This window comes from Oncorhynchus mykiss, chromosome 6 (genome assembly GCF_013265735.2).
Source record: "Oncorhynchus mykiss isolate Arlee chromosome 6, USDA_OmykA_1.1, whole genome shotgun sequence".
Taxonomy (NCBI): Eukaryota; Metazoa; Chordata; class Actinopteri; order Salmoniformes; family Salmonidae; genus Oncorhynchus; species Oncorhynchus mykiss.
This window is the reverse complement of record NC_048570.1, coordinates 6,046,688-6,064,080: the sequence shown is the minus strand read 5'-3', so window position 1 is coordinate 6,064,080 and position 17,393 is coordinate 6,046,688. Positions and strand designations below refer to the sequence as shown.

Below are 17,393 nucleotides of genomic sequence, written 5' to 3'. Positions count from 1 at the left end.
AGACACCTCTCACACTGAGACACAGCACCATAGACAGCTGCTCCACTCAGGAAAACAACTTATTTGTTGAAATGTACAACTTTAACTTCTCTAGAGCCAGTAAAGTACAAAAGGTTGATTTTCTTCCATATTGTGTCAGACTGGATTAAATGGGTTCTATAATAAAGAGATGTTTGGAGGGAGAGGTCACTGTGGAGCAGTAGAGCTGTTTCTCACAGACACAAACTCAGCTACAACTCCTCATGTTACAAACACATTTCATCCTGACACACATTTACACATAAAGACAAATAAAACTACAAACACATTTCATTTTCAATAGTTGGTTTAGTTCTGTTCTCCCAGATACATGAAATAAAAGTTCATCATTAATTATAGCATGGTGACTTACTATGAACTCTGGACTCTGCCATATTAACTGCAATAAAAAGAGAAAACATTCATATTTACATCATTACCTTTCATCAAATTCTCTCTTTTGCTCAATCACACAGATACAAACATCACTTCCTCGTTCTCCAGTCCTCATTGTTTTAAAACAGGACTGTTGTGTCTAGTTTGGAAAGTGAAATATACTGAGATCTCCTCTTACCTTTACTGGTCTTCACGTCCTCCACTTCACACTCAAAATAGTTGATTTAAATCCATAACCACTCTAATAGTCACTATATGTGCATTTCTACACGTTTTTACAGAACAATCTACACCTCAGTCCTATACTGAGACACAACTTTCCCCTTTGTACAGGTATTTGGAGTAAACTCCTCCCCCCAGCCTCTCTAGTTATTAGAAAACCCAGTCACAAAGTCTAAATTGTCTACAGGCCTATCATAAAATGTCATGAAAACTAAAATGTACATTTCTGATCTTAATTTAGGTTTAAGGTTAGGCATAAGGTTAGTTACAGTCTGAGAAGAGAGTATCATTATTTACAAATAAGAAAGTCAGACATACCATATAGGGGGCTGGGGGTAAAGGCTGAGTTTGGGTTAGGGTGTGTAGGGGACAGGGCTGGGGGTATAGACTGAGTTTGGGTTAGGGTGTGTAGGGGACAGGGCTGGGGGTAAAGGCTGAGTTTGGGTTAGGGTGTGTAGGGGACAGGGCTGGGGGTATAGACTGAGTTTGGGTTAGGGTGTGTAGGGGACAGAGGACAGGGCTGGGGGTAAAGACTGAGTTTGGGTTAGGGTGTGTAGGGGACAGGGCTGGGGGTATAGACTGAGTTTGGGTTAGGGTGTGTAGGGGACAGGGCTGGGGGTATAGACTGAGTTTGGGTTAGGGTGTGTAGGGGACAGAGGACAGGGCTGGGGGTAAAGACTGAGTTTGGGTTAGGGTGTGTAGGGGACAGGGCTGGGGGTATAGACTGAGTTTGGGTTAGGGTGTGTAGGGGACAGGGCTGGGGGTAAAGGCTGAGTTTGGGTTAGGGTGTGTAGGGGACAGGGCTGGGGGTATAGACTGAGTTTGGGTTAGGGTGTGTAGGGGACAGGGCTGGGGGTAAAGGCTGAGTTTGGGTTAGGGTGTGTATGGGACAGGGGACAGGGCTGGGGGTAAAGGCTGAGTTTGGGTTAGGGTGTGTAGGGGACAGGGGACAGGGCTGGGGGTAAAGGTTGAGTTTGGGTTAGGGTGTGTAGGGGACAGGGCTGGGGGTATAGACTGAGTTTGGGTTAGAGTGTGTAGGGGACAGGGCTGGGGGTAAAGGTGGAGTTTGGGTTAGGGTGTGTAGGGGACAGGGCTGGGGGTAAAGGTGGAGTTTGGGTTAGGGTGTGTAGGGGACAGGGCTGGGGGTAAAGGCTGAGTTTGGTTTAGGGTGTGTAGGGGACAGGGCTGGGGGTAAAGGTGGTGTTTGGGTTAGGGTGTGTAGGGGACAGGGCTGGGGGTGAAGGCTGAGTTTGGGTTAGGGTGTGTAGGGGACAGGACTGGGGGTAAAGGTGGAGTTTGGGTTAGGGTGTGCAGGGGACAGGATAGGGGGTAAAGGTGAAGTTTGGGTTAGGGTGTGTAGGGGACAGGGGACAGGGCTGAGGGTAAAGACTGAGTTTGGGTTAGGGTGTGTAGGGGACAGGGGACAGGGCTGGGGGTAAAGACTGAGTTTGGGTTAGGGTGTGTAGGGGACAGAGGACAGGGCTGGGGGTAAAGACTGAGTTTGGGTTAGGGTGTGTAGGGGACAGGGGACAGGGGACAGGGCTGGGGGTAAAGACTGAGTTTGGGTTAAAACCATTACAATCTGGGCACTTACAGACAGTATCCATGTCAGCACCTTAAGTTAATCGAGACTTTACTTTTCACAGAAGTCATCGGAAACCATATATTTTTATTGGTCAATTGTCTTTAAATTTAGTCTCAGTTTGACAATTTTCAACAAGTTTCTACTGTAACATTCTGCACAATGCTGTGTCATGTGGTAGCCCCTGGCAACAGTGTTTTACCCTGTTCATCATCAAACCCAAACCAGTATGTTCTGACCCAGCTGTAGATGTTCAGTATAGCAGCAAATCACTACAATAGGAGGCTTTTCTGCAACTGAATTCAATGTAAATGTTATAGATTTATTTTATCATGTTTTTTATTTTGAGTACAAAATATACAAGTGATGCTAGATCTTATGTTTTACAGGGAGATATTTAAAGCTGCATTTGATTTCAACTGTTTTTAAGTTAATTGCCTGTATTACCACCTGCCCTGCTTGTTTACAGCTGATCTGTCGTTCTCTATCTAGACAATATTATCATGTCGTCTTAGAAGGTTACTTCTAACTATTTCTCATTGAGCCCCATTCAGTGAAACAGTTCATTCAGCCTCATTTACTGCTTTAAAAAAACATAGCTGATATGGATGACTTGCTTAAACAAATGTGGTTTCTACTGACAATGAAGATGAACAAACTATGGCATAATGGGAAGACAAGCGGATAAGAGACAATCAGTAATTTAGATTAAGATATTAATGAGCGAGCCAGGAGGGACGTAGTCAATATATAAAATGGCGCCGATAGAGAGGGCGGAAGTGATTCTAGCCCCGAGGCAACATTCCAGTGTTATTTCTTACATTGTTAGCCAGACATTTTAGTGTGTTATTACATACAACCGGGAAGAAGGTGGGGTTTGTGTTTCATTTCTCAATAAAACGAGAAAACATTCATATTTACATCATTACCATTCATCAAAATCTCTCTTTTGCTCAATCACACAGATACAAACATCACTTCCTCGTTCTCCAGTCCTCATTGTTTTAAAACAGGACTGTTGTGTCTAGTTTGGAAAGTGAAATATACTGAGATCTCCTCTTACCTTTACTGGTCTTCACGTCCTCCACTTCACACTCAAAATAGTTGATTTAAATCTATAACCACTCTAATAGTCACTATATGTGCATTTCTACACGTTTTTACAGAACAATCTACACCTCAGTCCTATGCTGAGACACAACTTTCACTTTCACCTTTGCTCAGGTATTTGGAGTAAACTCCTCCCCCCATCCTCTCTGGTTATTAGAAAACCCAGCCACAAAGTCTAAATTGTCTACAGGCCTATCATAAAATGTAATGAAAACAAAAATGTGCATTTCTGATCTTAATTTAGGTTTCAGGTTCGGCATAAGGTTAGCAGTGTGTAGAATAGGGTTCAAATCAGAAGACCGATCCAGCCAGCAGATGGTAGTGATGATCTTTAATTATAGTCATATTATCCTGAGCTGTAAAGATTTAACAGTGCCTATCAATATTAGCTTCTCTCATCTCTTTGGACACATTCACATTAGTAAATGAGTGAAATTGCTTCCATGAGAAATAGTCTCAATGCTTTTCCATCCCCTCCCCACAAAATAAATGTAGCTGACTGGTGGTCATTTACTGTCTGAGAAGAGAGTATCATTACCACCTGCTGGTCAATGTTGGGAACTGCAGTAAATTTACAAATCAGAACGTCAAGACATGATTTAGGGGGCTGTTGTTGTGGGCAGTCCGGCTCTTTAAAAAAAAACATGTTTTGTATTTTTTCAAGTCAAACAGTTTGCTATAGTTTGACTATGATTGGTGTGAAAACAACTCTAATTAAATTATAAAATTAAGTCATACTCTACCTTAACTATCATGTTTTTAAAAATGCATTGGTTTGATATGAAAAAGAATGCTATTAAACATTTGCATTTAAAGTATTACTTTTTAATGTATATAAACAAAGTGCATATAAATGTAACAATTAAAAATGAATACAATCTGAACAACATAACATAATCGTTGGAGGAGGGGCTCCTCCAAATAGGACTGGATCTCCATTATGGCATCTGCTGAGGGATTCCTTCACACTCAGTTGCTGTCTTGTCAAACAGCATCCAAACAGCAGACGTTTGTGGCACTACTGCTGGTGCTTCTGGTCCATCTGATCCCTCTTCTTCCTGTTGCCCTGGTGCCTGAGCCAGCTGACTACTGGGGCTGTCCCTCCCTCTTCTTCCTGTTGCCCTGGTATCTGAGCCAGCTGACTACTGGGGCTGTCCCTCCCTCTTCTTCCTGTTGCCCTGGTGTCTGCAGGTGTTGCAGCGAGGAGACAAGACTGTAACTACCAATTGGATACCATGAAAAAGGAGAGAAGACGAGGGAAAAAAAGAAACACCAGCCCAACAGGAGCAGCTATGGAAGCTCCATCAGTCTGACAGTAGGTTCACTTACTACAGGAGCAGCTATGGAAGCTCCATCAGTCTGACAGTAGGTTCACTTACTACAGGAGCAGCTATGGAAGCTCCATCAGTCTGACAGTAGGTTCACTTACTACAGGAGCAGCTATGGAAGCTCCATCAGTCTGACAGTAGGTTCACTTACTACAGGAGCAGCTATGGAAGCTCCATCAGTCTGACAGTAGGTTCACTTACTACAGGAGCAGCTATGGAAGCTCCATTAGTCTGACAGTAGGTTCACTTACTACAGGAGCAGCTATGGAAGCTCCATCAGTCTGCCAGTAGGTTCACTTACTACAGGAGCAGCTATGGAAGCTCCATCAGTCTGACAGTAGGTTCACTTACTACAGGAGCAGCTATGGAAGCTCCATCAGTCTGACAGTAGGTTCACTTACTACAGGAGCAGCTATGGAAGCTCCATCTGTCTGACAGTAGGTTCACTTACTACAGGAGCAGCTATGGAAGCTCCATCAGTCTGACAGTAGGTTCACTTACTACAGGAGCAGCTATGGAAGCTCCATCAGTCTGACAGTAGGTTCACTTACTACAGGAGCAGCTATGGAAGCTCCATCAGTCTGACAGTAGGTTCACTTACTACAGGAGCAGCTATGGAAGCTCCATCAGTGTGACTGTAGGTTCACTTACTACAGGAGCAGCTATGGAAGCTCCATCAGTCTGACAGTAGGTTCACTTACCACAGGAGCAGCTATGGAAGCTCCATCAGTCTGACAGTAGGTTCTCTTACTACAGGAGCAGCTATGGAAGCTCCATCAGTCCACACTGCAAGTCCACCAATCTGTTTTACAGCCTCTACATATGATACATCATGACTAATTGTCTATATGTGAGCCTCTCTAGCCTCTCTCTGTACCTGCCATCCACCAAATGTTGCACCGTGTTCTCCCCCACAATTACAGCACTTAACCTTCACATTGCTTCCACATTCACCTTAATCATGTTCCCCTCGACACAAAGCATATATTTACACAATCTTCTCTTGCTGGGCCTGGCTACTCCACGCTGGCCTGCTGCTCGTGGCACCATCCTCTGCTCGATTTACCACAGTTCTTCTGTGGTGATTTACCACAGTTCTTCTGTGGTGATTTACCACAGTTCTTCTGTGGTGATTTACCACAGTTCTTCTGTGGTGATTTACCACAGTTCTTCTCTCTCCACTCAAGTGTTTGCTAGTGCTATCATGTTTCATCTTACCTCCTGAACCGGAATTGAGATCAGCCTCACCACTTCACCCTAATCTGCTACTGTGAGTCCCTCTGGATAAAATGTCTGCTAAATGACTAAGCTGTAACTACATCGGCCTAACAAACCAGGCAGAAGTATGTCTAACTTGTCCCACCTAGCTATCTTCAGATGAACACACTAAACTGTAAGTCTCTCTGGATAAGAGCGTCTGGTAACAGTCCTTTACTGTGGGAGCCTGCTAACAGTCCTTTAGTGTGGGAGCCTGCTAACAGTCCTTTAGTGTGGGAGTCTGCTAACAGTCCTTTAGTGTGGGAGCCTGCTAACAGTCCTTTAGTGTGGGAGCCTGCTAACAGTCCTTTAGTGTGGGAGTCTGCTAACAGTCCTTTAGTGTGGGAGCCTGCTAACAGTCCTTTAGTGTGGGAGCCTGCTAACAGTCCTTTAGTGTGGGAGCCTGCTAACGGTCCTTTAGTGTGGGAGTCTGCTAACAGTCCTTTAGTGTGGGAGCCTGCTAACAGTCCTTTAGTGTGGGAGCCCGCTAACAGTCCTTTACTGTGGGAGCCTGCTAACAGTCCTTTAGTGTGGGAGCCTGCTAACGGTCCTTTAGTGTGGGAGCCTGCTAACAGTCCTTTAGTGTGGGAGCCTGCTAACAGTCCTTTAGTGTGGGAGTCTGCTAACAGTCCTTTAGTGCGGGAGTCTGCTAACAGTCCTTCAGTGATGAGGTTAGGTGCACACTCATCATTTCCAATGGAAACTACTGGGACCAACATGCATGATAGTTACAGTATGAGCTGCAATAGTTTCCACTGAATGAAACAGTGTGATTCTCACAGTTAGTGTTATAATGTCTATATAACAGTGTTATAATGTCTATACAACAGTGTTATGAGGTCTATATAACAGTGTTATGAGGTCTATATAACAGTGTTATAATGTCTATATAACAGTGTTATAATGTCTATATAACAGTGTTATAATGTCTATATAGCAGTGTTATAATGTCTATATAACAGTGTTATAATGTCTATATAACAGTGTTATAATGTCTATATACCAGTGTTATAATGTCTATATAACAGTGTTATGTCTATATAACAGTGTTATAATGTCTATATAGCAGTGTTATAATGTCTATATAACAGTGTTATGAGGTCTATATAACAGTGTTATCAGGTCTATATAACAGTTAGTGTTATAATGTCTATATAACAGTGTTATAATGTCTATATAACAGTGTTATAATGTCTATATAACAGTGTTATAATGTATATATAACAGTGTTATAATGTCTATATAACAGTGTTATAATGTCTATATAACAGTGTTATCAGGTCTATATAACAGTTAGTGCTGTTTGCACGAGCACTCAGACTTGATTCAACTAATCAAGTCATCATCAAACCTTTGATTTGAATCAGGGTTGTGCGTGCTCCCCTTTGGGTTTCCAGAACCAGGATTGGGAGACACTGGTCTTAACACCCGGAGGTCTGTTCATTCAGAACAAAACCGTAACAAACAGTTTGTAACGGAAACCATTAACTTTGAACAAAAACATGCTTTTCAATAAAAATTCAAGTTTCTTTTGGACAAATTCATGTTGGTCCCTCCCCTTTTCCTTCAGTTTGCTTCTGCTGGTTTCCGTGTGGGTTTGAGGGGTCGTGAACACACCCCAGGTTTCCACTGACACACCATGCTCATCATACTCAGATCATAGAAGGTGGCACAGACATGGGCTGGCTGCATGTGGTTTACCCACACGGTGTTCAGGTTCATTATATTGCCTAACTTTCTATTCTAGTTCAGAGGGGAAAGTGAAATCCAGGAAGTGAAATGCTGTGCTTTCTTCCTCCTTTGGTTCGTTTGGAGTTTTTTGGTTCTGCAAAGCCATAAAAACTGTATTATAATGATGGTACTGATATAATAGGCCTCCTGTCTACTAGACTCACTGTCAGTCTGGGACTATTAAAGTACGGTAATATAGTAATACTAACACAGCTACTATTACATTATTACTTTGTTATAAACTTGTATTAGCCTTCATCTAATCCTATTTTATCTGACCATAATAGCCTTTATTATAAGACATATGTTATTATACCCATGTTATTCTACCCATGTTATTATACCCATGTTATTCTACCCATGTTAATCTACCCATGTTATTCTACCCATGTTATTATACCCATGTTGTTCAACCCATGTTATTCAACCCATGTTATCCTACCCATGTTATTCAACCCATGTTATTATACCCATGTTATTATACCCATGTTATTATACCCATGTTATTCAACCCATGCTATTCAACCCATGTTATTCTACCCATGTTATTATACCATTGATGACATGGCTAGTTGTCACACTAACAATGGGTGTATGTGTGGTGGTGTAGGCTGATTGGTGCTCCTGCTTCCTCTCACTCAGAAGTTAAGTAGCAAGCTAAGATGACGACAATGCCTGCCAGGGATGTTTCCCACATACTTTGAATGTTCAAAATCATAGTGTCAGAACAACTTTAAAGCCTCAAAGCACAAGATGATCCAACTTTCAAAACCAGTCCTTTTTCGGCCACAACAGTCAACTAGCTATCCACAACAGTCAACTAGCTAGCCACAACAGTCAACTAGCTAGTCACAGCAGTCAACTAGCTAGTCACAGCAGTCAACTGGCTATCCACAACAGTCAACTAGCTAGCCACAGCAGTCAACTAGCTAGTCACAGCAGTCAACTAGCTAGCCACAGCAGTCAACTGGCTAGCCACAACAGTCAGCTAGCTAGTCACAGCAGTCAACTAGCTAGCCACACCAGTCAATTAGCTAGCCACAGCAGTCAACTAGCTAGTCACCGCAGTCAATTAGCTAGCCACAGCAGACAATTAGCTAGCCACAGCAGTCAACTAGCTAGTCACACCAGTCAATTAGCTAGCCACAGCAGTCAGCTAGGTAGTCACACCAGTCAATTGGCTAGCCACAGCGTTGTTTAGCTAGCCACAGCAGTCAACTAGCTAGTCACACCAGTCAATTAGCTAGCCACAGCAGTCAGCTAGCTAGTCACACCAGTCAATTAGCTAGTCACACCAGTCAATTAGCTAGCCACAGCAGTCAACTAGCTAGTCACACCAGTCAATTAGCTAGCCACAGCAGTCAGCTAGCTAGCTGTTTACCTTTCTACCACAAGGGCAAACCACTTGAGGGCAAATAAATCAGATTTGACAGTTCAGACACAAGTCACATGGCCAGGAATCAGATTTGTATCTGACTTAAAATCACTTATGAAGGCGGTTTGAAATGTGACTTGAAATGTCCAATTCCATCTGCTTTTTGCTGTTCAGACTGCAGGAAAAATAACAGATTAGAATCGGATATGCAAAAAATGTGGATTTGAGTCATTTCAAACTGCCAATGGGAACAATCCTTATATGTAGGTCGCTCTGGATAAGAGCGTCTGATAAATGACCACAATGTAAAATTAGATGAGGTCATCACCGGGCAGTCCACGGCCAATAGAGAGCTCTTTCCATCAGTCTGCTAATAGAAAAAACATTGTCTGGCATCTTAATGCTTGTTGGAATTTTCAGTTCCTTATTCTGGGTTCCTTGCACCCGATCAAGTGAAATGAATCTATATTGAACACAAGTGATCTGAAGCTATCAGCCTTGATAAATGTGTGGCAGAGTGATTCTGATAGGGAAAAGAACACAAGTGATATGAAGCTATCAGCCTTGATAAATGTGTGGCAGAGTGATTCTGATAGGGAAAAGAGCACAAGTGATATGAAGCTATCAGCATTGATAAATGTGTGGCAGAGTGATTCTGATAGGGAAAAGAACACAAGTGATATGAAGCTATCAGCCTTGATAAATGTGTGGCAGAGTGATTCTGATAGGGAAAAGAACACAAGTGATATGAAGCTATCAGCCTTGATAAATGTGTGGCAGAGTGATTCTGATAGGGAAAAGAACACAAGTGATATGAAGCTATCAGCCTTGATAAATGTGTGGCAGAGTGATTCTGATAGGGAAAAGAACACAAGTGATATGAAGCTATCAGCCTTGATAAATGTGTGGCTGAGTGATTCTGATAGGGAAAAGAACACAAGTGATATGAAGCTATCAGCCTTGATAAATGTGTGGCAGAGTGATTCTGATAGGGAAAAGAACACAAGTGATATGAAGCTATCAGCCTTGATAAATGTGTGGCAGAGTGATTCTGATAGGGAAAAGAACACAAGTGATATGAAGCTATCAGCCTTGATAAATGTGTGGCAGAGTGATTCTGATAGGGAAAAGATACGACAGGGTAATAATAGTACTGTATTAATTCCCAAGGAGGAGATGTTGTTGCACATGCAGTGTATAATGTCAGGTCCACAATTACTGACACCCTTGATAAAGATGAGAAGAACCAAAGTAGCTTTATTTTCATGTCATCTGAACATAGTGCAGGTTCCCATGGCGCCCGTTTCCGTTTGTCAAACTGCAGGTGTTTACATTTGTTGGACGTCATTAAAAAGGAGCCTCATACCGACTGTAAAATATGGTGGAGGATATTTGATGTTATGGGACTATTTTGCTTGTTCTTTTTTTTGTCCACAAAGTCAAAAAACTCTGCCTTTTTCTACCATTTATCTTCTGAAAAATTTGATTTTTAAACCTAACCTTAACCCTAACCTTAAAAGAAGACCAAAAATATAATTTTTGTTTTGTCCTGGGACCGTTGTTACGGTCAAAGGCATCATCAAATTTGCCAAGTACCAGGCCATTTCAGCCAAAAACCTGGTTGCCTCTCCAGGGGTCTGAACCTTGGCCACAAGTGGATCTTCCAGTAAGACAATAACCCCAAGCACTAATCAAAATCAGCAAAGAAATTGTTAAATGACCACAAAATGAACAGTTTGTTAAGGTCCTCTCAGTCTCCAGACTTGAACCCCATTGAAAACCTTTGGTTTGAATTGAAGAGGGCAGTCCATCAGCGCAGACAAAAGATATCAAGGATCTGGAAAGACTCTGTTATAGAGGAAAGGTCAAAGATCCCTCCTGATGTGTTCTGCATTCTCATAACCTAATGTAGCAGGTCTAAGATCCCTCCTGATGTGTTCTGCATTCTCATAACCTAATGTAGCAGGTCTAAGATCCCTCCTGATGTGTTCTGCATTCTCATAACCTAATGTAGCAGGTCTAAGATCCCTCCTGATGTGTTCTTCATTCTCATAACCTAATGTAGCAGGTCTAAGATCCCTCCTGATGTGTTCTTCATTCTCATAACCTAACGTAGCAGGTCTAAGATCCCTCCTGATGTGTTCTTCATTCTCATAACCTAATGTAGCAGGTCTAAGATCCCTCCTGATGTGTTCTTCATTCTCATAACCTAACGTAGCAGGTCTAAGATCCCTCCTGATGTGTTCTTCATTCTCATAACCTAATGTTGGAGGCTTAAAAGAAGATCCTATAAAACATAGTAGAAAAAGACTCAGTGGCCATTATCCTCTCAAGGTGAGGTATTGAAAACAGAAGTGCCATTTTAACCCCTATCTTTTTGAGAGAGAAAAGAAATATGACTTGTGAAACAAAATCACTTTCACTGAGCAATTGTATTAGTATAAAATATAATTTCCCCTTTTTTTTGCATACAACAGTGTTTGTGTTGATTTTCTACAGTCTTTTATTGTTCATCTTTATCAAGGTCAATAATTATGGACCTGTCTGTATGTCTAGGAGAAATACAGTTTTTAAACGCTCTCCAATCTTGACCACTGAATCTCTACTTGTTCTACTCAGCATTTACCAGGTTTTGACTAGATTGCTGAAGTATTATTTGATTATATTATCATTAAAATCCTCTTTACAATGTAACAAGACAGATTCTCGATATGGCATGTTTCATTTCAATAGAATCACTAGGCTAGAAATGAAGGATAAAGTTAAAATAGTGAATATATATATAGACATTTTTATATCCTCCAAAAGTCTGATCTTCATTTTGCGTGAAGACGAGGGATTCCCCCACACTTCCTTTTTTGCAGCAATATAAACCCAGAGACAACATAATTCAGTTTCAGTAGACACCAGCCGACCACAGCCAACACAGACTCAAGATGCCTTTCAAGCCACACTACCTGTTGGTGTCCCTGATTCTCTGCTGGTTCGTGGCTCTTCAAGGTGAGATATTGCATCTTTATCTATATATCTACATATCTATGAATCTGTTCAACTTGACTCTTAAACAATCAACAAACCAAACCTATTATAATTTATTTTTTTAAACAATTTAATTCCAATTATCACAATCAATCCACTGCAATGTTAAGTGTCTCAGAGTAGGGTCTGTATTCAATCCGTATGGCAGAAGTTCTGCGTTGCAGCGTGAGTGAAATTTAAAGGTAATGTTCCTTAGTGGAAACTGCATTCACGGTAAACGCTGCATGTCGGCTCAATCAGATATTATCGTTACATTGCTGTCACGCAATCACTGTCTTTTAACTGGTGTTTTTATTTCTTTACTTACCTATTGTTCACCTAATACCTTTGTTACACTATTGGTTAGAGCCTGTAAGTAAGCATTTCACTGTAAGGTCTACTACACCTGTTGTATTCAGCATTTCACTGTAAGGTCTACTACACCTGTTGTATTCAGCATTTCACTGTAAGGTCTACTACACCTGTTGTATTCAGCATTTCACTGTGAGGTCTACTACACCTGTTGTATTCAGCATTTCACTGTAAGGTCTACTACACCTGTTGTATTCAGCATTTCACTGTAAGGTCTACTACACCTGTTGTATTCAGCATTTCACTGTAAGGTCTACTACACCTGTTGTATTCAGCATTTCACTGTAAGGTCTACAACTGTTGTATTCAGCATTTCACTGTAAGGTCTACTACACCTGTTGTATTCAGTATTTCACTGTAAGGTCTACTACACCTGTTGTATTCAGCATTTCACTGTGAGTTCTACTACACCTGTTGTATTCAGCATTTCACTGTGAGGTCTACTACACCTGTTGTATTCAGCATTTCACTTTAAGGTCTACTACACCTGTTGTATTCAGCATTTCACTGTAAGGTCTACTACACCTGTTGTATTCAGCATTTCACTGTAAGGTCTACTACACCTGTTGTATTCAGCATTTCACTGTAAGATCTACTACACCTGTTGTATTCAGCATTTCACTGTAAGGTCTACTACACCTGTTGTATTCAGCATTTCACTGTAAGGTCTACTACACCTGTTGTATTCAGCAATTCACTGTGAGGTCTACTACACCTGTTGTATTCAGCATTTCACTGTAAGGTCTACTACACCTGTTGTATTCAGCATTTCACTGTAAGGTCTACTACACCTGTTGTATTCAGCATTTTACTGTAAGGTCTACTACACCTGTTGTATTCAGCATTTCACTGTAAGGTCTACTACACCTGTTGTATTCAGCATTTCACTGTAAGGTCTACTACACCTGTTGTATTCAGCATTTCACTGTAAGGTCTACTACACCTGTTGTATTCAGCATTTCCCTGGAAGGTCTACTACACCTGTTGTATTCGGCGCACGAGACAAATAAACTTTGATTTGATTTAATCTGTAACACTTCAGCGATGATACAGACTGAATAGAGCCCTAAGAGTGCTGATCTAGAATCAGTTTTGTCTTTCTAACATTCACATGTTTCAAAGTGCAACTTTTAGTGATGATAAAAAGGTGTTAACTCTATCCCTTAAACCTTAACCTTTAACCCCAAATTCTAACAACACTATATTGTTATTGTATGTAATATTCCCGGTCTTCATCCCTGCAGCATTCCCCATGAACGGCTGTGCTGCATGTCAGAAGTGTCGCTGCATCCGGACGTCCTCTGCTTTCATCTCTCCTCGGCTGTTCCACAGGATAGAGATCCTACCTCCAGGTGCCCACTGTCGTCAAACAGAGATCATGTGAGTCAACTAACACCACCTAGCAACCAGTCAAGAACCCTTTCACAGTCAACAAGCAAACCAACATCTATTTCTGAAATATATATATTTTTTAAACATGACTTAAAAAGTTACATTACTGACTAGAGAGAGGTGAGACTGACTAGAGAGAGGTGAGACTGACCAGAGAGAGGTGAGACTGACCAGAGAAAGGTGAGACTGACCAGAGAGAGGTGAGACTGACCAGAGAGAGGTGAGACTGACCAGAGAGAGGTGAGATTGACCAGAGAGAGGTGAGACTGACCAGAGAGAGGTGAGACTGACTAGAGAGAGATGAGACTGACCAGAGAGAGGTGAGACTGACCAGAGAGAGATGAGACTGACCAGAGAGAGGTGAGACTGACTAGAGAGAGATGAGACTGACCAGAGAGAGGTGAGACTGACCAGAGAGAGATGAGACTGACCAGAGAGAGATGAGACTGACCAGAGAGAGGTGAGACTGACCAGAGAGAGGTGAGACTGACCAGAGAGAGGTGAGACTGACCAGAGAGAGGGGACAACGTCTTCCACCTGATGGCTAAAGTCGAGTCACACCACATCTGCTTTCAGACACAAATTCATGTTGTTCCTCTGACCAGAGAAAGTATAATATCCCTCCCTATTAAAATAGACAGGACGAGATGCTAATAATGATAGAAACACAGCGTTGTCCATACACTTGGCTACTCATTCATTACAGTGTGAGTGGAAGTAGAGAGAAACATGTTTTATATTATGTAATAGTGTTGAATGAAAACAGTGACAGAGCAGAATGAAAACTTAAACATGAACTCACTCATAAAAAACAGCAGCTGTATTCTTTGATCATTTCTCTCTGGTCCTGGTTTTAAAAGTTATGAAATCTTACATAGGCTGGTATCAAACTTTGTGTGGGGGTCGTGGAAGCTGTAGGCACAGTGATTTGAGATATACGATTGGCCAGCGCAGTGAGGCTCACTCGATTTATCCACAGATCTTCCTGTCCGCTGGTTAGGTGGAGTTGGTCTTTCCTGACAAACTAAATGGTTTAAACTGGGAACAGTTTGCCTACCCGGTGCGCAAGGCTTCTGAAGTGCACCTGCCGGTAACAGCGCAACACGAATTTAAAAAAGAAGACCCTCAATCCTTTTTCATATGATTTTCTACAGAAATGTTTGGTGATCGACTAGGAATGCCTTGAAGTCGATCGCGATCGATTGGTTGGTAACCACTGGCCCAGTGGAATCTCCATGCTTTTTGTTGTTGTTGTTGTTCAGGCTTCATCTGTGTCTTGGAAACCGCACCTAAAACCCATGGTGGCTGTCATTGTCTTCACACATAGATCATGTGAGTCAGTCAGCGAGGTCTTGAACGAAGCGCTAAACTGTGGTTTTCTAATGCATAGGGGGAAGAAGCGTGGGGGATCGGTCGTGGTGGAGGGGAAATTAATTAGTCAGTATAGTCACTTTACTGCATGCTATGCAAACCAATCATTAGTCACTGATGATGAGTTCAATGTTCCTATTCGTAACCAAGGCTAAGACATTGTAATAAATGTGGGCATTTGCAGTGGTAGCCTATAGCAATTCCCCCTCGAAACTCAGTATGTGGCAGGGACTCCAGACAATCACAGATTACAAATATGTTTTTCTAGTCAAGGCCATCCTATTCAACTATTGCTGTACATGTACTATTATATGCTCCCTATTCTACAGATGTACTATATATTCTATCCACATACTGTCCACAATGACTCTACATTCAATCACACATGTATACATATACATACAGTGTATTCAGAAAGTATTCAGACCCCTTGACTTTTCCCACATTTTATTATGTTTACAGCCTTTTTCTAAAATGGATTAAATAAAAAATTGTCCTCATCAATTTACACACAATACTCCATAATAACGAAGAGAAAACAGGTTTTTAGACATTTTAGCAAATGTATTAAATATAAGAAACAGAAACACCTTATTTACATAAGTATTCAGACGCTTTGCTATGAGACTCTACATTGAGTTTAGATGCATCCTGTTTCCATTGATCATCCTTGAGATGTTTCTACAACTTGATTGGAGTCCACCTGTGGTAAATTCAATTGATTAGACATGATTTGGAACATCTCACACCTGTCTATATAAAGGTCCTACAGTTGTCAGTGCCTGTCAGAGTAAAAACCAAGCCATGAGGTCAAAGGAATGCCAAGAGTGTGAAAAGCTGTCATCAAGGCAAAGGGTGGCTACTTTGAACAATCTCAAATATAAAATATATTTTGATTTGTTTAACACTTTCTGGGTTACTACATGATTCCATATGTTTTATTTCATAGTTTTGATGTCTTCACTATTATTCTACAATGTAGAAAATAGTAAAAATAAAGAAAAACCCTGAAATGAGTAGGTGTTCTAGAACCCTGGAATGAGTAGGTGTTCTAGAACCCTGGAATGAGTAGGTGTTCTAGAACCCTGGAATGAGTAGGTGTGTCCAAACTTTTGACTCGTACTGTATCTATACATACATTAACATATACAGGACTCTGACTTTGCTCATCCTAATACTTATAGATTTCTTAATTCCGTTCTTCTACTCAGATTTGTGTGTATTGTTAGATATTACTGCACTGTTGGAGCTGGGAACACAACCATTTCACTACAGCCATAATAACATCTGCTAAATATGTGTACGTTCATATTGACGTTTTCTGATAGGTTCAATTCTGCAGTGTATGATATGTAACCATGGCGACGCTGTAATATATATCCCTCCCTTCATTCATCAGCGTTACCAAGAAGGACAAAGCCACCGTCTGTGTGACTCCAGATGCACGATGGATCAACAAAGTCATTGTCAAGTTACAAAGGTAAATACAACACACACACACACACACGCACACACACACACACGCACACACACACACACACACACACACACACACACACACACACACACACACACACACACACACACACACACTTCTGTTAACTTTAACACAGACCATCTCTTTCTACAGTACCAACAAGAGGAAGAGAAGTGTAGAACTTCCCCATCTCAACCAGCATTGAGTGAATTGGAACAGGAATGTATCAAGTTGGAGCTAAATGGAAATGTGATACCAATGTAATACCAATGTGATACCAATGTAATACCAATGTGATACCAATGTAATACCAATGTGATGCCAATGTGATACCAATGGATTCTATTCAAATATGATTCTAATACCAAGTGAATTAGTTTATTTTAAATGATTTCAGTATGTATTGAATGTGATTATTTCATGTTTTTTTTTAATCATGTATTGGGTCTACCCTCGAAAAATAAACACAACCTATACAAAATGTACAAAACATGAGCATTTTATTGCCTGAGGAGGAGGAAGGGTGAAATGCCTTGTTTACCAACTTGTTGATGTGAGCATCATTATCCCATAAAGTCAGTCAGCACGTCTACCTCTGATGGGTTGACTTAATATTCCACTCCCAGCAGGGGCGGGACCGGGGCGGGACTGGGGCGTCCGTAGTTTGCCTGCTCTTTGGGGATCATAGGTCCTTTTCAAACTTCCTGGTGGTAGTTAAGGCCTTGTGTCTTACCCACAAAGATA

The 17,393-nt window shown here is 41.4% G+C and overlaps 2 protein-coding genes across 6 annotated transcripts in view; one reads left to right on the top strand and one right to left on the bottom strand.

The window, feature by feature from the left end:
• The window catches only part of LOC110510489 (trichohyalin), an 87,392-nt gene extending 83,919 nt beyond the window's left edge, over window positions 1-3,473 (bottom strand). For 2 of the 4 annotated variants that reach the window (XM_036979254.1, XM_036979259.1), the window contains exon 1: window positions 593-735. The gene's annotated coding sequence lies outside the window, so the exon portion shown is untranslated. Of the gene's footprint in view, window positions 1-592; window positions 736-3,281 lie in introns of those variants that run through there. The other 2 variants (XM_036979255.1, XM_036979260.1) reach the window with 2 other exon arrangements.
• A 10,184-nt stretch (window positions 3,474-13,657) lies between these two features.
• On the top strand, window positions 13,658-17,128 carry LOC110510485 (C-X-C motif chemokine 13). 2 transcript variants are annotated; one of them, XM_036981821.1, is made up of 3 exons: window positions 13,658-13,789; window positions 16,572-16,652; window positions 16,803-17,128. In XM_036981821.1, exons 1-3 carry the CDS (start codon window positions 13,662-13,664, stop codon window positions 16,852-16,854), a joined length of 261 nt encoding a protein of 86 aa, XP_036837716.1. In that variant the 5' UTR covers window positions 13,658-13,661; the 3' UTR covers window positions 16,855-17,128. The 2 variants fall into 2 exon arrangements, 1 of the variants encoding a protein (XP_036837716.1); XR_005052401.1 differs by lacking the exon at window positions 13,658-13,789 and adding an exon at window positions 14,850-15,133.
• The last annotated feature ends 265 nt before the right edge of the window (window positions 17,129-17,393 follow it).

What these genes read in the sequence shown, in the direction of transcription:
- LOC110510485 (XM_036981821.1), top strand. Translation starts at nt 13,662, where the DNA reads ATGAACGGCTGTGCTGCATGTCAGAAGTGTCGCTGCATCCGGACGTCC. An exon ending in TGTCGTCAAACAGAGATCAT is followed by an intron (nt 13,790 to 16,571) that starts GTGAGTCAACTA and finishes TTCATTCATCAG; the next exon opens with CGTTACCAAGAAGGACAAAG. An exon ending in GTCATTGTCAAGTTACAAAG is followed by an intron (nt 16,653 to 16,802) that starts GTAAATACAACA and finishes CTCTTTCTACAG; the next exon opens with TACCAACAAGAGGAAGAGAA.